The 24,662-nt window shown below is 38.1% G+C and overlaps 1 protein-coding gene across 3 annotated transcripts in view; it reads left to right on the forward strand.

The window, feature by feature from the left end:
- npas3 (neuronal PAS domain protein 3) overlaps positions 1–24,662 on the forward strand; it is a 262,662-nt gene that overhangs the window by 162,821 nt on the left and 75,179 nt on the right. For all 3 annotated transcript variants that reach the window (XM_066694336.1, XM_066694337.1, XM_066694338.1), the window contains one exon: positions 5,911–6,000. In XM_066694336.1, the coding sequence (XP_066550433.1) occupies positions 5,911–6,000 (90 nt within the window). The remainder of the gene's footprint in view (positions 1–5,910; positions 6,001–24,662) is intronic.

Below are 24,662 nucleotides of genomic sequence, written 5' to 3' on the forward strand. Positions count from 1 at the left end.
TTTTCTCTTGTATATTCTTAGATGCCCTAGAAAGATGCTCAATCCAACATAATAAACTAAATATCAAGCTGGGCTTTAGAGAAAAGTGGGTATTCGTTTAGAAACAACTTTTTTGGGCTGTAATTGTACAACATCTTAATTTCCTCTGAACAGAAAACAACAAGAAAAAAACTGGAAAGTATATAAATGATGTAAATGATACATTATTTTATTTTGAGAAATTAATTGATTTTGTATTATATAAAAATTGTGAATTCAGAAAAAATAACTATGTCTTTGTATTTTTAACACATTTAATAAGAAGGTGATCTCTATTCTACATATTGAACAGAAATTTTATATTTAATATTTTTACAATTTAAATACAGTGCTTCATGTTTGATCAAATTGATTTGTACATCAGACCCAGAACAATATCTGTTTTGTTACAATTGTCTTTATGCCGGGCTGTTAAATGATTCAGATGATAAATATTGTATGCTGCTGTTCCTCTGTGCCCGTGGCTGCTTTATATGAATAAAATAAACAGTCTGAATATTTTCAAGTTTTAGTAACTTTATTAATCTCTTATTTAAAAAAAGTGTTTGTATGGTACGTTGTTGAGAATGATATTTCCTGCCCATTGTGTAAAACGTGTTGAAACCAAAGCAATTGATAGTACAGGAAAAAGGCTGACTGTGAATCCCTTATTGTAGTAAAAGTCTGTCTGTGACGGGTCATTGCGCTCCAAACGGGCCAGTAAAGATGTCAGGGGGCATCAGCAATGGCTCTGTTTCTTCTGTGCGAGAGGAATTAAAATTGGTATAATAACTATTGGCCCATTTCAAAGAGCCTTGAATGTAGGATAAGTTGAGTGGTTTCCACGTTGCCACTGCCATCAGCGCCTCCAGTAAATAAATCAATATGCTCTTCTGTATTTGCACATTTCTACATGGCTTGTCAGGCTCAGAACTGACTTAAATGAAAAATATTCTTGGCAGGTTTCTGTGCAATTTAGGAGTTTCTGATAATATTCTTTTTTCTTTAATCCAAATTTAGCTACCTAAATCCACCTGAATGCCTCATTGTACATTTGTTCATTTTGTCATTTACCACTCACACACACACAGCAAAATCACTGACATCATGTACCGGGTCTGCCACCTCCGTGGACTGTGTGTCGGGAATGGAAAACCTCTGAACCTTTTGCTGTGAGGATGTCGCTTGGAAAAGGGAACTAATTCTAAGCCTAAAAAAATGATGGAAACACATTTTCCGGAGCTGTGAAGTCAATTACTTACGCGTTCACAAACCCCACTGTATTTGTTAATTGTTGTGATTGCTCTCGAGCGCTCAGAGACCGTTTGTGGAACATGTGCAGAAGATAATGCCAGCTGCCTGTGGTCTTCATGACTGCTTCCATTTTGTCTGACCTAATACTTAATGGTATGTTAATAGTCAATAAGCCCATCTACGGAGACTTCCACCGGCTTCGTTAATGCTTCTGCTCTAAGTGCTCTCCTAGGGTTGGTCTGGGCAGAGATTGATACTGCGAGCTTCAGTGCCCTTCGCCAGGGGGTGATTTACCCTGTGCCACTACTGCCCGCCTGCCCACAGATATCATTGTGTGCCCTGCGCTTTGTTAGACAGTTGTGGAATATAACAAATAGAGATTTTCCTGATGACTGTGAAGATGTAAAATGGAGGTAAATGTAAAACTACACATTTTCATAAGACTTGAATACATTTTACACCTCACATGCTTTTCTTTGCTTCTTCTTTGTGGTTCTATCAGGAAAGACTGGCCTCTTTTCTCTTCTTCACAAAGTAATTTTGACTCTTTTTCCACAGTCCATTCCTTAAACGGTATCCCTCTGCTTATATACGTACCAATAGCTCAACGGTCAACCCCCCCTTTGGCTCATTTGTAGCCTGCAGAACTGAAGTGACTGGAGGCCAAAGACTTTACCACTCCTGCAACACCTGCTGTCCACAAGTTTGCATCTGATCTGTTCTTCAGACTTGTGCCTGGATTATTCTGCTCAATGTTCCTGATATAAGGAGCTGTGTGGCGACATTCTATGTGACTTTCCCCTATGAGGTAGAATAGTTACTTTAATTGTTATCATTAAAATAATCTGTAATATGTATAACAAATATATACATACATTCATCATCTGATGATGCATGATTTATCATCTTCAGTAAGTTCACTTATGCATGCAGCGTATTAGTATTATAATGTATCTAATTTAAAGAGTCAGGGTTCACAGTGCATTGAAATGCTTCCTTTAAATCTACTGCTCCAAAGTCAAGAGCGGTTGAGGAGAGAAAACTGCAGCCCAGTATGTAAAACGAACAAGTCTCACAGACAGACAGACAGACAGTCTCTCATCTCCTGCTGATCAGTCTCTGCAGATAATCAAAACTCTTTTTATTATAAACCCATTTTCATCATAAACAACGATGTTAAATTTGTATTTGCCATCAAAAGGTTAATCATCAAGTTAGTAAGTAGTCTGAGGATTTATTAATGATACCTGGAACAGAGTAAAAACATATTTACAACAAGTTATCTTTTCTTGCTTTAATTATTTATGACAAAAATGTCACAAATGAATCCAAGAACACATCAAACAGTTAGCCTACTTATCAGTTAAAATAAATCATTAGGTTAATAGTGAATATATATTGACCTGTTTTCAAACTTCTCAAAATGATTTCTCATAATTTCTGAAAATTGTTAATTTACAAAGCTGTGCACTTCACTCCAACACATACACACATGCAAAGACACAACCACACACAAACACACACACCATCTTGACTGTCTCCTTCCTGTGTAGCATCATGGGCCGCAGTGTTGATTTTCCGTGAGCAAGCGGCACTTCACACAGATCCACTGTGTGTGTGAATATGTGTATAATGAAGTGAAAGCTGGTTATTTTATGTGATAGGAGGACTGTTTCCATGTGGGACATTTCGCCCATCTTTCTTCTGGGTGCAGAGTATCTTTAACTTCATAATCCATAAAGCCAGCCCGCTACTGTATATACCATTTATTTTGATTTGTTGCTTTTGATACAATCTTTGCCTGTTTATCTTCCTTGCTGCAAGTAATCGGTTTACGGGTTCGCAGTGGAACACACATTTGTGCCTGGGAGTGCAGTATGGGATCTGAGTTGTGTTGACAGCTCTGCTCCAGATTGTCTTCTCACCTGTTCAGAGATACCAGCTGTGGAACGGAGGCAGAAGGTCAGCGCTGCCGCAGTAAAGGAAGGTGTCAACATTAGCTTTGCGTTTGAGCTTCTCGAGCGGGCAGGAAGGGCTTATTTCCATTGACAGGATCATTTGGGCATGATTTGGTGCCACTAGTTATTTATAATAGCAAGAGACCCGAAGAAGCGTGGCGATTTAAATAAATTAGATCAAACGTTCTTAATATAACCTGTTTCCCTCATATATCAGAAGTTTGTTTCTCCCATGATTTATCACACACTTTACACAGCAGTTAGCCTGTAAACAGAGGCAGTTTATCAGCTCTGAAGCTCCACTCATGAAGTGATCCTCTCCGGAGAATTGGATTTCGAGTGCTGCAGAGGGCCTTTGTTTTCAAGGCAGAAGGAGAAGAAGAAGAAGAAGAAGAAGAAGAAAGGGAAAAATAGTTGAGAAAAAATAGTTGAGGCCACTGCTGACCTCAAAAGCCAGTCAGAGCTGTTAAGGGGAAAATTGGCAAATGCCCCCCCCCACACTGCGAAGTTCAATGAGGCCAGTATAGGTGTCACTGCGATACAGTTATAGACGTCCCCTGTGGCCACCGCAGCCCGAGAGGCTCGGCCGAGAGAAAGTGCAACTGAGTAAATCAGGAGGAGCTGCTACACACATTACAGCCAAGGCAAACTAGGGACGGCAAAAACACGAGCGATCACGGTTTGTGTGGCAGATGATTTACTGTACAAACAGTGCAGTCACACTGCTGCCAGTTCTGTGAGTTTCAGTTGTGCAGTTCATAGTGTTTTATTATTTCTTCTCGATGTAGATTAATTTAACTAAGAAATTGTATTTTTCTGTAAAATCTTCCTGAGGTATGCAACCTCTTCCATGTAACATTATCGAAACATATCAGCGATTTACTTGCACTGATGTCACATGACAAATGAGCTTCTTGTGCTGATATTATTAGTGGAGTAATGTATACTATAATATTTAACATTTACATTTAATATGGATGTGTTTTAGGTTGATACAGAAGGTGCAATGGGAGTTAGTGAAGTCAGCCCCATATCTGCGCACTGTAAACAGCCTGGGGCTGCCTGGTTTATCTGCAATATGAAAATGCCTTTGACTTCACCAGCTGCCGTTTCCTTTAATAGGAAATAAATGGGAAGGTCTGTGAAGCAGACTCGCTAGTTCACTGTAATCCCCTTTTTTAGAAATGTGAACAAGTCTGCGGTCACATTGCACACAATGCCTTGTTTTCTATTGAAATGACCTTTTCTTTCTTTCTTTTTATTTTTTTAGTGACTTCTTTCATCTTAATCCAGCCATGGTTAACTGCACTTACAGATTATCAGACATGGTGGGGGACAATATGTAATTAACCCCTTTGACCTTAGTATCTTAATTGCTGCCTGCTGGAGACATCTTTTGGACTGGAGTAGCCTGCAGTGATTATATATAGCAGAAAATAATAATTGTGAAGTATTTGATATAAAAGGACCTAATTTTATTGGAGATTGACTCCAAATGGAATTTGGGCACTTTTTTCTACATGTAACGCTTTCCACAGAAACACTTGGGATATTATTTATTCTGGCTTGTAATTGGGTGTTCATTGAGAAATTTGTGTGAGTTTTGTTCTGTTAATTAAGAAATATAAAAATGAAATTAGTTGAGCCAATCGGCTGGACTCTTTAATTATCATTTAATCTCACCCCAATATCAAAGATTACTTTGTTGTGTCCAAAGTATTTTAAACAGCATATTCCTCTTCACTGGATTTCCAGAGTATGAGCTTGAATCAGTGTAATCTACACTTCCAGTTACAATAAATACAATAAGTTACTGGATACAAAAATAATCTCTGATTAATTCTGGGACACTTCACTGATCCAGATTTGTAAAGCTGCAAAGGTAAAGAGACGATGCTTGCAATATAAATGCAATGTCTTACAGGTCGCATATCAATGTAAAATGCTGTTGGCTATCTTTTCGAAATAGACAGAATGTATTATTAGTTTATCTATCTATGTATTTGTGTGTGTATGATATATGTTTATAAGTTTGTTTTACATTAAGAGTATCAACATTTAAAATACTTATCAGTTTAAAAAATGCTTAAGATAATTAATTATATATGTAATCAATAATTTGACTTAACACAAGCAGAATGTTAATAGAATGTTGTGTTTAGATTTTAATGCAATTAACTCTGAATTTATAGCGGTTAACGGGGCATTTGTCTTCCATTATCTGGAATTCTTTTTGCTTTTAGATCACAACCTTGCATCCAGCCTGGGACTAATGGGGTGTACATCTAACGTATCGCTAACACTAGTGAAGTCGACACAATGAGAGATGCACGCTCCGTAAGAGATGCTACAGCTCAGGATTTGGGTTTTGTTATTCTTGCTCTCAGCCTGAATGACAAACCTCACAAGACATTTTGTAACAAGCAAATCAACATTTGGAGATTCTGCAAGTTCTTCTTTACTATCCACTGTGAATTAACTTCTCACTGGAATATCTGTTAATAAAGAAGTTTACATAATACGTAATGAGTTATTTAAAACACGGTTGCCTGCAGACTTGCATCCGGCAGAGATCCCTCCAGCTCTGCGGGGATTTGGCCAGTCTTGACTGAGTGAGTTCCTAACTGTTCACATCTAATCTGCTTCACCTTCTCCTTCTTGTTGTTCTTGTGTTTTTCAGTCTCTGGATGGATTTGTATTTGCACTAAACAAGGAGGGAAAGTTTTTATACATCTCTGAAACTGTGTCCATATACCTGGGTCTCTCACAAGTAAGTAACCTGGATCTCTCTTTCATCACCTGAGCGCCAGACGGCCAAATCTCAACCATGTGCAATGACTTTAACTGTTTGCTTTACAGGGTGATGTTACTGTCACATAAAAACAAGTCAAAGAAGGATCAAAGAGTGAACCTTTTTAACTAAATTAAATACACTGATAAAGTGCATGAAGCAGACTTACTGCACAGAGAAAATTAATTTGGTATTAATTGATTAATGATTTTTATCAAATAATTGATTAATTGTAAAATTAGTCCCCTTTATAAATGTGTTGGAGTTATCTTGATGCCAGTTTTATCTGCACGGAGCACAGAGAAAGGGTTTCCCTCAGTACATTGTCAAAGTGCAGGAGGGAATCGGGCTGTGAATTTAAACTCTGGTCCCGCTGCAATACCAGCATCATAAACAGAAAGATTAACGTTTACCCACAATTCTCTGCGGGTTAATAATCAGTAAAAGGAAAGCTAAGAATGTGTACTGAAAGGACTTGGATGATGTACTGTATATCAAATTCTCGATAATTCTTGAAAAGAGCGCTTTTCATGTAGTTAATTACATGAGTTATTTAAAGCCTTTAAAATTGAGGTTATGAATTTTTGAGACAGACTGTCTAAAGCAGACATGTGTAAGAGGATTTGCGTACTTTGTAATTTATTGAATGGCTGATAATGTTAATATAGTTTAACCTGTGGAAAATTATGCATTACCAAAAAGAATGTTCATAAAGTCATTAATTAGGCTTCGATACCAAGAGAGTCTTACATCCCCCCCCACCCACCCACCCACCCAAAAGAAAGAAAAAGGTCTGAAATGTAAAGTCATGAACACACTTGAATACATGGGTGTTAATTCATACGTGAGCATTGGCCACATACGTCCGGCACTCCTGGCATTAACCACATATGTGTGGCACTCCTGGCATTAGCCACACATGTCCGGCACTCCTGGCATTGACCACACATGTCCGACACTCCTGCACTTCCCACTGGAAGCTGGTCCTGCTTCTCACTGATGTCTGCTCAGGGGAACTGGACTGGTTGCTGTCTTACATATTCACGATGGGTTTGGCTCAGTGTAGAAGGCATTGCCAACCATCCAGTGTTAAGTCTTCACTACGGCACTTCACTGCTGTGGTGAATTAAATCCGACATGACAAGAAGGCCCTTTCCCCTGCTTTCTTATTGTTGTCCGCTCTCTGACAGATCATACTGATAGTGTACTGAGACATGAGTTTGCTACAAACGTTCGCCATTCTCTCCACACCCATGAGCACCATCTGATCAGGATGGAGCACCTGAGGTCCAGACATTGCTATCTCGAACTGGCCCTGGTCTCTAACCCATGGCAAGCATTCCTTAAGGTGTCAAAATAGAGAGTTTAAGACTCTCCAAGACCCCATACCAGCTCTGTGAAGCCACCTCCTCATATCTGTAGAAATCCCATCTTGTGTTTGAACACGGAGATCTTCCAGAGGGAGTGCTGTGCCTCCAGGATACCCACAACATGCTGCTCAATACAGTCACAATCTGTCCCCTGTATTGCTATAAACCCTCTGCGCGGGTGGAAATGCGATGTGCATAATTATTCTACAGGCTAAATTGTATATTAATACAACCAGATCTTCAATTAATGAGAAACACCATAGTCCAGATTGTTGGCAGTCCTGATCCCCAGCAAAAGTTGAGTAGCACATCCATATAGTTACTTGTGAGTGGCTATCAAAGGTCAGATGTGTTACCATTGTGTTGAAGACGTTGCATTAATTGACAGCTAGCTGGGACGAGGAGCTGGTGTCTGTTTAAGTGCACATCCACTGCACTGCTATCACTTTGAGACTTTACAAAGCCTGCAGCACCTAATCCTTCAGGCCTCGCAGGCTCCTGTCTCACACACTTACAGTTATAGCATCAAGTCTATTTGTCAGGTCTCTGTGCTGTAAAGCTATGTAATACAGCTCCCCTGCATGGCTGTAATCTGCTCGGGCTGAGATCTCTGTAGAACAATGCTCTGCTGAAACGCACTATCAGTGCCTCGAATAGTAGGGCGTTCTCTGTCGTAGCCCGTCGCCTTGTTCGATGACAGGTTCGTTGTTGCTTTTTCTGTTTTTGTTGTGTTCTGTTTTCTGTTTGCATTTTGGAAGGGCGTTGAGGCTGTAGAATAGGCAATGAGACGGCATTTAAAAAAACAACATAATAAAAAGGCCTTTGATTTAAAGCATGTAATACCTTGGTATTAATTTGTGTTGGGTATTTCAGCACTGAATATGTTTTGTATCTTCTATTTTAATTCATTTTTAATTGCGTAAGAGCGCATGGGAGTTTAATTATAGGTAATCTTGAACGACCGAATCCATGATGTAATGTGTGATTGAATCCTCGTTTCCCCCGGGAAGCTCTTGGAAACGAGATGTTGCATATCCATGAGGCTTGTCGGGATTTGTAAATTTCTGAATAAATGCATTTTAAAAGCATCTCAGGTTGTGCCATATTGCTGTGCTAATGAAGGTTTATAACAGTGTTGTTTCTGTGCCATTAAATAGATCACAGTGATTGTACAGTACAGAGGAGCATTTCTCAAGCATCGCCCATTTATTTTCATATTACTAAAATAGTTTACCAATTAAACATCAATGTTGATGCACTCATTTAATATGTGCATTTATTAAAAACAATAATGTGTTGAAAATAATCTTCGTATTAAGAGGAAGGTGTTGAGAAGTATTTTCTTGTATGGGAATTCGTTTTACAGTAGTTCAGAACTTAAAAGCCCCGGTTATCTTTACAATCCAAGATCTGTCAAGGCAGCTGCATTTCCTGTAATTGAGATGTGTATGTTTGCTTTGTATAACAGATGGCACTGTATGCTTAGGCTGATAGCTAGGAAAATAATAATTGCATTATTCTGGCCAAAAGAATATTAGCTTTTGGGTTTTGGCCATTTTAGTCAGTACTCCTGCCAGCATAGCATATGCACATGCATGGATTGAATTTTCAAGGAAATTGATGCATCTGGAATACTGCGACCATCTGAATTATCATCTGTTCAAAAGGGTCTCGTTTTAACCCCTTACAAGTAACACCTCGACAGGAGTCTCCGAGCGGTGAAATACCAATTGAAGTACAACAAGCCCAAAACATAAAAAAAGGGAACAGTACACCATATGCTTTCCAATTATTTCCTAAGCTCCCTACAAATATTTCGCATAGAAAAGCACAGTTGTCAGTGTGTTTGATTTTTTCTCTTTGGCTTTCATGCGTTGTTTTTTCTCAGCAGCGATAGAAAAGAGTGATTGTTTTGCTACTTCTACGAAGCATCCCTTTCATTGTTTTACTACATTTTTATTATTACCTGCGTTTTACTGAATCGTTTTTAAAACACCAGGATTAAATAAATACATTACAGACACAGACTAGGTCTGTAGATACTACGTAAAAATATGCATTGTGTCTGTTGTTCACTATTTGGAAGAAAGAAAGAAAAAAAAAATAGAAGAAGCCATGCAGTTTTCCCCGTCTCTAACCTGTGGGACACGCAGGGCTGGTGTGGCGCTCCCTGCGGATTTGCAGCCAAGTGGCACAGAAAATACTGAATTTATTAGCATTAATAGCGTCCGTCTGAACGTGTGATCACATCATGAAAAATGACTCACTCAAGCTAATCATTTTGTGCCTGTAGTACAGAGTCACACTGTATCATGTATGAACCGCATACCAAGACTGCAAATGTCATTTCCTACTAAGTATTTAACATCTAAAAACATTCATATTGCATCATTATATGCTGTTTGGAAACCAGATTTTTTTAAATGTTGTTGTTATTATTATTATTATTATTATTATTATTATTATTATTACTATTATTGTTGTTGTTTCAAGTAAGTTTTTATGTTTGTGTGGATATGTGAATTGAGAACTGTCAAATGGATGTAAAACATCTCTTGTTTTAACAAAATTACCCCATAAAACTGTCTATTTAGAGAGATCAGTTTTGTTAATTATTATTATTATTATTATTATTATTATTATTGTTTATTTCCGGGGTGACTTACAGTTTACACGAGGAACATTTTAATGCCTTACAAATGTGCAGTAATTGACAGTGATACTGAGCTGCGATTTTCAGCAGAATATGATCCTATGAATTGAATTGGTAGGGAGGTGCGTTTCCTGTGAATATAATTGAATTTAGGGCCTATTTTTTCCATCCAATTTTATATACGCAGTGGATTTCACAGTATTTTTAATAACCTCTTGGTACATGGATTGAGGATGATATTAAATAGATAATCAGCATTGTTTTATTTATGATGTCGTTCTGATTGGGGGTCACTATTTGCATTTGAGTTTTCACTGATGATAGAAAAGGAGCAGAGGGTTTTCTACAGAGCTGAGAGGGGGTTAGTAAAGGTTACTTTTAATCGTGCCACCACATGAACCTTGACATTACTTGACTTAAGAACTTAAAATGTTACCAGTGAAGAATTTACTGTAGAAGAGAACATGGAAAGGAATATATTCCTTCCATTTTAGCCTATAAAACTTTCTTAATGAGTTCTTGATGCATAATCAGTTAGTTCTCAATTAGACATATAGGAAAACCCAGAAGTAGTGGAATAGCTGCAGCGGAGGGCAGATCACATTCAAACCTGTGTTGATTAATAATGTGAAATTATTTACTACTAAAACATGTACCTGTTTTTATTATGATTCAAATCATATTAAATAACAAATAAATGAGGATATATTACTTTATTATGTAGTAATAAAATAGTTAAAATACATTTTACTCCTCATTAATCAAATAATATTAAAAGTTAGTATGTATTTATGTTTGAAAAAAACTATATATATATATATATATATATATATATATATATATATACATTAATACATATATACATACATAAATACATGTTTTTTATTCAACAGGGGTTTACAAACTCCACAGAAGACACCAGTACCAAAATGATTCACAGACAGTACAAGGCATGCAGAAACATTATCAATTCACAACATTTAAATTGATAAATGCTCAGAGGCAAAGACTACAAGGGCACTTTGAAAAGCAAATAGCGACCTGGTGAAGAAATTGATTTTTCCCCCGAAAATGACTGCATGATGCATCATTTGACTGCATTCTGTCCAAGTGCTTGACAGAGATAATCTCAGCAATCCCACGGGTGACCTTATCGTTCTCAGCAGGGCAACTTAGTCTGGGGCTGCCTTTGTGCATGTCAAGGTTTCTCAGGGCGGGATCCTTAGGGGAGGAAAGTTTTCAGCCTTTCCATCTCGATATTGAACCAGTGTGCCTGGTAAAGAAAAAAAATTAAAGGCTGGAAATCAACAAGCTTCTTAATAATTGGACAAATGAAAAATGATAAACACATCTACAATAGATCTTTAAGTAAAGCCATTGTGTATTGTAGGAATGATGACAGGCGAAGGGAATAGATAATGTGGTGGTGAAATTGAGCACCAAATAAGAAAAACATTACTCTATGAAATCGGGAGAATTAAAGAGGACAAATGACACAGGAATCTGTCTGATTGCTTATATGCAACAAAGTTATATAAATATGATATTGTTCAGCTCAAGTAAACAGGTCAGTTGTGTGCTTAACAGATGCTTAATAGGAATGGTTTGTTTTCATCATTATGGACCTGAATTTAAGGTTTGCTTAAAGTACCTTCAGGCTATTGTCCAAGCTGCCTCAATTCAACAGGGAAGTGAAAACGTTACATTCCCGAGTGCTGAAGCTACATTCCCGAGTGCTAAAGTTACGTTTTGTGCATTGGTTTAACAGAATGTATGCATTGCATTATGAGTGAATCAAAACACAGCATCACAAAAGATACAGCAGTACAGCAGATGAGGGCTAGGACTGTAGTACACTTCAATATTGAGCATGTAGAAGTTAACTTTACACGTACTTGTGATCTGATTCTGACCTAACGAAATGTTGAAACCTTCTACTATCTATATTTTACAGGAGTTTATAGAAACTCAGGCTGCTTTGATTCCATTTCAGGCAGGTTCTGCAGTCTTTTGGGAGCAGGGTTTTGGGGGGCTGGGGGTGCTACTGTCCTACTGTTGGACGTATATATATGTAATGAATATAACTTTATTAATCACTAATACAGTCTTTACGTTTTCTTTCCATTGTACTTAAACCCTAGAAGCCTTCTAGACGTGCAGCGTTGTATTGAATCTCCGAAAGAACATCTGACTTTCCTACAATCTCTGCACATAGCCAGCTGCCTAACTCTGTTAACGCTGCAGCGCACAGTATATTCAAATAGGGCAAAGACCACAGCTGGCTGGGATCTCTGCTGATTTCAGCAAAGAAACAGGAGAGGCCAATTAAAGTCTGTTCACCTGAATATGTATGGCAATTACAACCTTTGCTCTTTTGCCATTTGATTTTTAATTAGTCGTCTTGGTCATTATTTCTGTGTGGTGTTTTGTGTTTGGTACTGTAAATTGTGAGAACTTACACTGATTGTGAGAACGTAGCCCAAACTCCAGATTTAATTGTGTTCATGACACAGGGGATACGATTAGGAAGGTCCTTATATTTAGTACAGGAACGTTACCACTGAAAAGATATTACGACCTGAACCCGAGCCTGGCCTGTCCGGTGTGTGTGGGATGGTCTCACCACCCTGCAGCTTTTCTCCTTTGGTCCCAGACTGCTGACGGTTCTAACTTGCTGCTACAACACAGAGGAAAATCCTTATCTGAAATCTTAATACTGGTCTTTTGATAACGACTTTTAATACACAGAATTTTTCTTTAGATCATTTTCAGACTGATAGGGCTGTTCTCATTTCAGATCTCCTTCAGTTATTATTAACGTTTGAAGGCGGTTTTGATAGATAGCATCTCTGTATCATGAAAACTAACGCTGTAGCTTATACACTGCTTTTTTGTATTACATCTTTTGATTTAAATTGAAAATAAATTACGTTTTGGGTTTTAAATGGCAATTAAGAACATATAGTTAGTATGGAAAATATATTTTATTCTCATATTTTCTGCTGTTGTTGGTGAAAGTATTTTTTATTTCCCATGGGTTTGTGTTTTGTAGATAAGAACCGAAAATAAATCTGTACTAATACTTAATTACTTGAGTAAAAGTGATATTGCAACGTTGGATTGGGTCAGCTCAAGTAACATATAAACTACATATGAACAACTCAACCGTAAAATCCATTAAACATTCAGACAGACTTATGAACAAGCTTTTGATGGTGGCTTTCAAACATATAAATCAAGAAAGACATCAGCATGCACTTCAAATCACAAAACATTACATCTACTGAGACTGAGCGCAAAGAGGCGCTGATTACACGAATTACACTACAGTGTTTTATGAAAGGAGACTTTCCTGTATTTGTCAGCAGAGGAATCGTCTGAGCTGAAAGCAAACAGATTGTAACAGGACTTTGAGCTATCCTTATTAATGTTTTTTTTTTTCACCTAGCAGGGTGTCTGTATTAAAGGCAGATCTCATAAAATGTCATTTGGCTACTAACAGTTTCGTCACCTCGTGCTTGTGACTTCTCCAGCTTGCCCTGCTCTCCATCCTTTCTTCTCCCTTTCATCCACAACATTAATTCTGAGCGAACAAGACATGCTTCCTTGCTTTTGACAAGATTTGCTGCAGCCTCATGCGACAAAAACCCAACACTCATTGCAAATTCAGAAAGTAGGATTTATAACAGCATTTTAATTTAATGTTGGATGTCGAACATATAAAGAGATCACAGTAGTACTAGAGCTGAAAATTGATGCCTTTTTTATTAGTGTCCTCTCAGAAGGGGGAGAGACGCTGTTTGTGCGATGGAGCACAGAGCACCACAGTCAGATGAATGAGGATCCGCTATCTGCAAGGGATCATATTTCATGCTGCCGTCTGCTGGTATTGATGTGCTGAGTTGAAAGGTGATGTGAGTAAATGCCAGCCGCCTTTCTAGTGAGAGGAATCGGCATCTACCAACAGGCTGCTGTTGCTGGATGCCGTTTAGCATGCACCGCGATGGGACATCGGACCTCCATTTAATTTCAGAATTAGCAGGAGGAACCTTAAAGGACGAGCGTGGAGCTGAATGGAAATCTGCGGTTCAAGAGAACCATTCAACAGAAGCCTGAACTGTCATGGTTGTAGTATTTAATTGAGTCAGTTTCATACTGTAAACATCTACAATTGTGTACTTTTTTTCCAGTATTGTTTTCATTAAATCAATTCATGCATTAGACACATTTATAGCTCTGAAAAGCCATCAGAAGGAAATACATAAATATATTGCCGGGCAAATAGATAAAAAATTGTTGCTGTTTTTGAAACGGTATTCATTAAATAATGTGTTGTCTGTCTTTGGCGCAATCCTTAAGCTCTGGAAATAACCTTTTAGCAGCAACCTTTGTGACACATTAATGTTGGATTTCTACACAGATGCAGAAAAATATGTCTGCAATCTTCCCATATATTAGGGTCTAGGAATCCATCATATAGGGATATAACAAGCTCGTATAAAGAATGAAAAAGTACTATGAAGAATAAGAAATGAGACTTGACCTTCTTTGAAAGGGAGCAGGGAGTCAGTGTAACCATGTGAGGGCCCAGATTCCAATTTCACCAAATCTAAAAATAAGAGCAGGCCATGGGGAGGGGGAGGGGAGGCATGGCAGGGAGGTCCCAATCAATAGAGTGAGCTTTGACTGTGTGGGGGGGTCCAGGAGTCATTGGGAACGCAGCATGGGGGATTCATCCAATGGTTCTCCACAACTTTAAACACTTACCCAACGTCTGAAACAATCTCGTCTGAGGTCCGGTGCTGAAGGAAGAGCGGCCTGCCACCCCAAACTGCCCCCCGTGTTTACATGACAGACATGATCTCCACCGCGGACACACGCCTGTCTCCACACAGAGACACGGACCTTAACACACCTTCATCTGGTCAGCATGTTCCTACAGCACCAGAAACTTTTATAAAGGATACGTGTGTATAAATATTGATAGATACACATATCCCACAAAAAGCATGCAAGCACTGAAATCATGTCTTTTAATGTGTGTATTTATTTATTTATTTTCATTTTCTTCATTTCACAAAATTAAATAAGTAATTATAGTGCAGTATCTGGAAGAAATCAATGGAAAGTAAGTTACTTAGGATATAATTTAATTAATATTTGATTTTATGTTTTAGTGTTGTGAGAAAATCAACACTCGCGATCCTCATAACAGTCTCTCTCTGCTCTGCTTCAATGTGCTTTGTAAAGATTTTCTCCTCGGCTCTGACACAGTCAGAATTCGTATTCTGTCTTTTTAACCCCTTGCCCGCTGCCAGTGTTCGGCATTGTGAATATGAGGCACAACATGGTGTAAGGAAGTGCTTTCGAAGCTTCAAATCTAATCTTCTCAGACTGCACAACTCTTCTAAACAATCTTGTGTGGTGTCGTTGGACAGAAATCATTAATTGACTGCCATTTTTCTTCAAATAATCATATACTGTTTAAAGTTGATAGTACTTTAAAAAAAAATAAACACACAAACACGCTGTGATTTGAAGAAGGGCTTTAGTTCCTGTGGCTGATTTCATTCCTCTGGTTTTACAGACTTACTGGCTTGAGTTTATAATCTACAGAAAAACTACTGGAGTTGTGAATCTTTCTGTGCATAAGCTGCTCACCTGGCTGACCTCCGTGTGGCCCACCAGAGATTTCAGTTTAAAATACATTAAAAAGTGATGCGTGTGAAAGTAGACCTGTCTCACTCACTCTCGGCTGTGGAGAAGCCCTGCACCGCAGTTTGAGAAGGATTCTGTGCTTTCCCGCACTGTGGTTTTACTTGTCATGTGAAAACCACATATATTGTATAATTTATGAATACTATTAATACAATTATCAGGCTTTGTTTACTTTAGCTTTACAAATGAGAGCTAATTACTCTGACTTAATGATGCCTTTTAGAGCCTAGCTACCTCTGGTTGACTGTAGGGAGATAGCAGGGAAATTTGCTTAGAGGATTTCTGAAATGTCACCACTGCTTTGTGTATTAGGATGATAACTTTATCCATTCATTATCATTGGGAACACCTGGAGAAGCGCTCAGGAGACTTGCAAACTGCGATAAATAATTAGTAATCAATCCATACGCAGAGTTCTGAAAGACTGAGACCATTCTTCAGCACAGAACATCTTGACTGATATAACCTTAAAATAAACAGAGGTGAACAATTACAGATATGAAATGAAGAATGTGAAGGACACTCTTTCATTGCGCTGGTATTCAATGTGGCAGCTTTGTGCTTGGGCAGATATCTTCACTGGATCATTTTGGTAACGTCTGGAATACATTAAGAAAGAATTAATGTTGAATTTGGTATCTTTTAGTGAACCGACCACTGCAACCACAATGGGTTTTCAAGCCTGTGCCATTCGTCAGGTGAGAATTAATGTATTGTTACTGAATAACTTTATTAATTATCTAATTTGGCAGTTTATTCAACTTTTCCTAATTAGTCCCAATTAAAATTAAGAAGCAGCTGCAATGACACCGAAGAGGGAGATGTTGGGGCTGCTGCAGCTGAGCTGAGCGAGTCTCCGGTGCTTGACTCGATTGCAGGTGTTTGTGTCTGAGCTTCACGAGGTGACTGACAAAAAGACACCGATTTTCACAGCGCCAGGAAGATGCTTCCAAAGCTTATGGATATGGAGATATATCTTGACTCACACAGGTACACTTGGATTTGCCTCCTGAGTCCATTTAAGACTTTTAGCTTTAAGATTATGAAATGACTAAAACTGATTTCAGTAAGGTTGGTTATAATACTGCATGTCATTTCCAAGCCTGTCCTGATTTCTCGGACTCTGCAAGCCGAGCACCGGGCTGTCTAGCCACCTGTAAATTGTTACATCAAGTAAGCAGCGACTCAATTGAAAGCATGAGGAATGGACTTCAACTTTTACTTACAGCCAATTTTTTTAGTTTGACCTTCAAAGACAAGTCAGCTGCAGTGATGTATCGTAGAGCTGGCCGTAGCAGAAAGAAGGTGATATGGATTTTAAAGGGCGCATCTAGCATATCTAGTGGAAGAGCGCCGTTCTGGCAATGCTTCAGAGGACATTTCAATTGATGGCATATAAGGTGGGATAAAGAAATGAAATCACATATGGCAAACTGTAATGGTGTTCCAGCACTTAGTCCCTTAATTTAAGTGCAAATGGGTGTCAGTGTGAAGACCCATACAGCTGCTTTCAAATAACTCGAGAGCCCTTGGTGATCAGTTGGAATCCTTTTTTTAAAGTGTAACAAATATTCTGGCAACGTTTTATTTCAAAATATTGTATTTTAAATCCGTAGTCAAGCAGAGAATAGATGTATTATTATTATTATTATTATTATTATTATTATATATTTAGACTGTCAGCACTCAGCTACATTGAGCACCGTATATGAAGGTATAGCAGCTCTCACTATAGGTGGTTTCAGTTTCAGAGCCACATTCCCAACACTCAGCAGCACCAACCCAGCTCTGAAAGCAAGCAGCATTTGGACCATTTGTTGCATACAGCGTATGGGTTTCTCAACCATCGTTTCACCACACAGTCAATCTTCTACATTAGAATTTCAAAGGCCTGTTCTGTCTGTCCTCCGAGGAATCCTCATGTTTGCGAAGGAGAGAGCAGGTCTCCCTTGGTTAGTATTAAATCCCCCCCCACCTCCCACCTCCCCGCCATAGTGTAATTTTATAACACAAGAGCAGGAGATAACCTCAACAGCCATTTCACTGATACAGATCAATTCTTGTGTTTTATTGCAATGCTGTTAATCTTGACACTGTACTTAATGAGGGAAACAATGACTGAATGACTGCAGATCTCCTTCAGTTCAAATGGCTTCCACACAAGCCAGTTGTACCAAATAACAGGTTGAGTTCAGGGATGGATCTCTAAATATTGAGCACGATTATGATAACAGTGTCAAAACTCCATGACAAGATCACACAACGCTGAGGAGGTGAAACTGTCATTCAATTTCAACAGATAGGAGTCATATGCTCGAGAGTGAAATATTGTTTTTAAGCACAAAGAAATTACTCTTTGGCTGAGCACGTTGCATTGTCTAGTACATTGTGTGTCCCAAGATTAATGTTCATGCATTTATGTCTTATGTATGAATAATTTTAATAATATTTTATAATTGTAAAACACTGGTGCAGTAACACATTGAAAAAACTCATACCTACTAACATAACATTTTTATAGACCAAAGGAAAATAAACAATTTCAGAGCACACTAACAGAAATAAAAAGGCATTTTACAAAGCGGTTCCACTGTATTAGCAGGATTTATAGACACCATTGCTTGCAAAGTTTAAGACTCTGTAGTCTGTGTACAATTGAGAGGAGAAATCAATATGAAAATGTGGTTAGCTGGTGTCCTACCTTTCTTTTGATAAGAATTAAACACGATATTAACTCAGGTGATTATAATGGCATTTCTCTAGTGAACAGAGCGTGCAATTCGATCAATACCGTGGGTTTTAGGCAGCCGTGGTAACATTCTTCATCTGGTCTAAAACTACATGAAATACATAAATACATTCGTATGCATTCCCTGTGCACACGTGTGCTGCGTTTTATAATTAAAACACATGAAAAGCTTCCACTGAAGGTACTGAACTCTACCTTCCTAAACAAAATCCATTCAATCACAAAATGAAATGAAAGTCTTGTAATTCTTTGGTTTGTTTGTTAGATTTTTTGTGCCTTTGCATGTGAAGCTGTTGTTTATTTCATATCAAGACAAAGGCGCTGCTGTAGTGCAAGGCTTACACTGGAGTGATTGTTTTGTTTTATTTCATTAAATTGTTTTATTTCATTCGAACAAGTTTATATTCCACTCAATTCTGGTAGCATTCCTCTCGAATGGAAGTTGTGAGCTGATATGATGTTTCCTAGCTCAAGGCATGCCCTACCTCCACTGCTAACTGTAATTTACTTTTCTGTCTCTGTCGCCTTGAGTCTGCCTTCCCTCTAGTTTGTTGAATGATGTGCTAATCCATTATATTCTTCAGACAAGTGTATCGACCAGTATAAACAGACTGGAGGGCACAAACCTAAATGAAAGCCGTAGTTCCCTGAATCATTTAACCAGCTCCTGCAGCAACCGAAACACATAACAGCCTTTTTCAGCCTACTGAATATACATTAAGAATCCATTAAAGCTGCCTGTAAACTGGGCTAAGACTGATATGTGCAAAGACCTGCGTGGCTCCGGCTCGATACTACACTTCCTAACTGGGCCCCTCTGTTCAGGGGAGATTCCTCTTGTCTGTCCCACCGGTTTTGCCCCCCTTAAGAATGTTAGATTGTCCTCCTCGGCCTCAGCCATCTTCATTTACCCCAAACACATCGATCTTTGTATTCAGTTTCGTTATTGCCAACATCAGTTTTATGGTTTGAAATACTGCGAGCCAGATGCTGAGTTAAGCACCCGCAACCAATTACAGCATTTAGAGATGTTTTAAAACCATTAGGGGAAAAATGTGTGTTGAAAAAATATTGTAGGAAAGGTACATAGAGACCAAGAACAGAAAACGCTTGAGAGGGACTACTAATGCGATAACTACTGCGTCTGCTATTATTATTGTTCTTGTTATAATAGTACTACTACTAATAATAATACAGAAGAATAACATAAACTACAATAATACTAGTAATAATAAGATATTAATTAATGTAATAGTATGATGCCTTGTACTTAACTGTATATTTTCACTTATGTTGTAAGTCGCCCTGAATAAGGGCGTCTGCCAATAAATAAAAATAATAATAATAATACATTTTTCACATATTAGGAAAGGGAAAAGCTGATTATGGGTCTCTTAAATTCCCTCATTACTGCGGTGAATGGGGGTCTGTAGCCGAGTTTCGGGGACAACGCGAGGGACACATGGCCAGCAGTCATACACTGGAGCTGCTCTGGCAGATAAAGGAAGCGATAAAGGGGGTGGACATCTGCCAAACAGTGGCAAAACTGTTGATCCTTATTAGGAAGAATAGCGTTTAACCCACTGAGAGCTGCATTTCCGCAGGTAGCATCACTGCCTAATACATAAAACAAGTGCATCTTTGTGACACGGATCAGTGCAATCATCCATTAGCCAAAGTCATATTGGACTGGATCTCCTGCCCGAACACCGGCCTGTGTAGCTCGCTGGTTTAAAGTTGCTCTTCTTTGTTAGTGGTCCATTTCAAGAATCAAGACATTGCTTGAGCAAAATCTTGAGATCCCTCATCTGATGTTTCCTGGAACTGTACAGAGAAGCAGCAACTCTTGTTCAAATATCTGCATCTTGACACTAGAAACAGCTGAACCTTTTGCAAATCGTTAAAGATCATAATAATATTCCTGTCTGTGTTGTGTAATGTGTTATATTTGGAGGGAAGGGCAACAGTGTTTACCTTTTCTTTCATTCTGTCTGATCATCATCTTATTTCACCATTGCTGCTGTGGCAGCGTCAGGATTATCCCCCTGGTCTGCTGAGATACGTCAGTTGGACAGTTTTGGTCAATATTAGTTTCGCTGCTTAAACTACAAACACTAAAACATGTATATTTGTGTAAGTTTCAGCACTGTATGTGTTTTATAATGCTGACTAAAACACTTTTCTAAGGCTGGAACACAATGTGTAAATGGAGGGAAAGCAGTGCCTTTTAAATGCCATTAATGTGAATATTACAGTAATCATGAAAGGAAATTACTTAGTGTAATATCATGTTGCCACTGTCATGATGGCTTTTTGTAAGAGTTAATAATATGTGCTGCTCTGGAACCCTGTGATTTGCTTTGACACTATCATTAATTATTTGCTAATTAAGACATGTACATTGCTTCATTCATTAAGTGGTATGTGAGCCCCTGACAGCCGCACCACAGTGCCTAACACGCTGCTTTTTAAATATTATTGCTGTTTTCTTTTTCAGTGTACGTATCTCTCCATGGCGATCTACCCAGTGTTTTCCTTAGATTTCTAACCTTTTTTTTTAAGCTTATTCCTGCCAATAAAGTCAGGCTGTTAGACTTGTGGGCCCTGTGCTGTTAGACGTGTGGGCCCTGTGCTGTTAGACGTATGGGCCCTGTGCTGTTAGATGTGTGGGCCCTGTGCTGTTAGCTGTGTGGCCCTTGTGCTGTTATACCTGAGACCGGAGCTGGTTTAAGACATTTCTGACACTTTCTCAGACTTGTTTCATCCAGTCTTCCCAGTTATTCTCCTGTCTTATGGAGTGATCAATAAAACAGTAGAAATAACAAAGACAGAAAGAAAGAAAAGAAAGATTCCAGAACCCATATAGAAGGTGTTGACAGTCAGACGTGACGGATTCTATTCGCTACATACGTTTTTTTTTCAAGATGCATCGTATTCATAATCCTGATTCTACTGATGGAAAACAGTACGATAAACAGCAGTATTAATTATTTTGTAAATCTTAAAATAACCACTGTGGATATTACTGAATATTTAAGTATTGTTTAAATAAGTTTCATTAGTGTTCATTTTAACTTGAAGTAAATAGATAGGGAATATAAATATTTTAAAACATTGTAAACATTGTCTTGTATATTTTAACAAATTATTCAAAATCCCCCAAAGCAGCCATTTTATTTTCCGTCTCAGATAAAGACGACATTTAAAGTATTGAGAATACACTATAGTGTTGTCTGTAAATGTGTGTTATATGCTTGTATTGGATTATTGAAAAGCAGCCCTTCACATTGCTGTGAAACTGATTGTCAGCTACATTACCTTGTTTATCTGGTTACAAATGTAAAGAAGTCATCTTTATTTTTTCTAAACTTATAAGGAACATTTCAGTAATATTTATTTCATTACTGTATTTTTTACAATAGAAATTAAACATGGAATTGCATAACATAAATCAAATCCACACTAACAGTATTACATTTTAACAAAGTTGATTTCCTGGACTTGGACAGAACTTCAGGGAAGGAGAGCCATCTATTCCTCTGAGCTGCTTCATTGTTCACAGTCATCATCTCCTTTGGTTAATTGTGAATTTCAGATAGAATTAACTTGCTTTCATTATGGATGGAATCAACCAACCAACCAATCAATCAATCAACCCATAAATACATAAATAAATAAACAGGCATCAATCTTCCATGGTCTCGGGTCAATTTGGAAATTGAACACCTTATTGTTACCTGATTGCAGTATGTATTAACAGCCCCATTATACACACTTCTACAATGTACCAGTGTGGATCAAACTTTAATTTTCACACTGATGTATTGTTTATAACTGCCATGTATTGTCAAATGGCAACTGAAGCTCATGACCACGTCCTTGAACCAGTGGAGTGGAGAACAACTTTACAACTGTATTGCATCTATCATAAATAAATACATGAATAAATAAATAGCTAAGTAAACACTATTAAAAGTCACACATTTAAAAGTTACATTAGAAGAATGAAATACATTTGTTAGCTACTGTAAGTGTTCATGAAGCACTTGCATAAATTGATCAGATCATTTGTTTTTCCACAGGGGGGAAAATCTTTTACATTTCACTACACAGATAACCATTAACGCACCCCTGCGTCACCTTGCTGCATTGAACACGCTTCCCTTCAACTCTGGAATAAGTGTCTGATTACATTTCTTCTGTGTCTCTGTACCACAGTCGGTACCCCATGAGAGACGATTCGTTAGGGTAAATGGAATGAATTATTTCACAGTTGTGCCTTGTGGCAGATGGGTAATAAAGTCTTCAGCAAAACAAACCAGGACTGTTCAGTATGCCGAGCGATACTAAACAAATAATCAGTCAGACCACTGAGCCATTCGCTGGTGGCCAGCAGCTGAGAATGGGAAATTGCACTTTAAAATTAGCAGTGGCTTACTGGCCGGGCTTCAGGATTAGCTGTTGTTTTGTTTTTGTTTTCTTTTACTGTATCTTTTATATCTGATCATTTAACTGAGATCCAAGATCTTCAGACCTTTTTCTTAAAAAAAAATGTTTTATTGAGATTAACATAAACTGGCAGTTCGTTAGAGCATGTTTAACAGTGCATTAACAAATATTACTGCCTTAATGAGTTGCTAAGTAATTGCATTCATGCCACAGAATGCAAACAGTGCATTACCTGTACAGTACAAATACAGTCCTGAAATCTCATCTCTCCACATTTAACTGGTATGCAAATGTATCAAATGGTCTTTAAATTAGACTAAAGAGAGATGGAGACACTGAAACTTTAAACCTAGCATTTCATAGTCCGTCACCTTTAGCCACAGATAAATCACATGGAGATGTTTCTTTGCAATAACTGGGAAGATGGTTCTGAGTGACTCGAGGAACGACCCTCTCTGTCAGATGTCTGGTTGGCAAAGTCATTCAGCTGGTCAGGCTATGATTGGAAGTGGAGATGCAGCTCACAATTTGTATCTTGAATGCAGACAGCAAGGGTTGCTGGAGGTTAATGATCATTCTTCTGATCTGTAATTGCTAACTGCGGAGAGAAACGGCGCAAAGCACAGGTTTGTGTGTCTCGTGAACCTGCTCTCCACCGTGGTGGTCACTGCTGAGCAATCGCTGGTTTCAGATGCACGTGGAAGTATGACTCTGCTGTATTTTATAATGTAGATTTGGCATTGTTGAGCCTTGTGGTATAAAACACATGATTGACAGCTTTTCCAGTGTAATGACATGTTTTGGGCGATTGTATGCTTTTTCTCAAGCTGATATGTCACACATTTAACGTTTTCGTCATACTATCTTATATATATTTATTATAAATACTTAATAGTTTAACGGCTTGAATAGAAATGTTATTATGTGATATGGCCTTAGTCAAAGCATGGTGGTTGACAAGTAGGCAAGTAATTAATGTAATGCTTTAGCCCGCCCAGATTTTGTAGTGTAAATAGCTGTGATTAAGATCAATAAATAATGACGAGCATGGAAGAAGATGGAACTGATTACCATTCAAGCAGACAATCTATATTCATTTTCTCTTTTATGTGTTTTGTGTTGTATTTTGTGTAGTCACAGCAAAGCCAGCAGTCTTGTTTTTATGTGGGCAAATGCCAGGCTGTGATAAAGTCTAATAAGGTGCTGTATGACAATATACTCAGTGTGTTTTGATTATCATTACATCATATTCTGCAGCAATATACTTGTTTAAAACTAAATTTAGCCAATGAAACAGATTCCATTAAGAACTGATACTTAGGCTGACCATAAATGTATGCATTACATTTTATTTCTTCATTTAAATATCATATCAAAAGACCAGTGAGCTCAGAAAACCCCTTTCTCAAGAGTAAGAGGACCTAAATAACTCTGAAGGTTTTGAAAAAGTAACCATGTGGTGAAAAACATCATGTTAGGAATTCAAGCAAGGCTAATTGGATGTATGTATGATCTAAGAGATGTCATGTGATAAATTAATCATCACTTCATCGGGAATTCTACATAGATGCATATGCAATCTTAACCTCCCCCTTTTAATAACTCTAACTCATGTTAACAGCAATTTGTTGTAAAATGTCTCTGTCATGGATCTTTTCCCTCTGTGAATTTGTTCTGCTCAGCCAGCCAGCAGATCAGCAGA

Source organism: Amia ocellicauda, chromosome 21, assembly GCF_036373705.1.
Source record: "Amia ocellicauda isolate fAmiCal2 chromosome 21, fAmiCal2.hap1, whole genome shotgun sequence".
NCBI classification, from domain to species: Eukaryota; Metazoa; Chordata; class Actinopteri; order Amiiformes; family Amiidae; genus Amia; species Amia ocellicauda.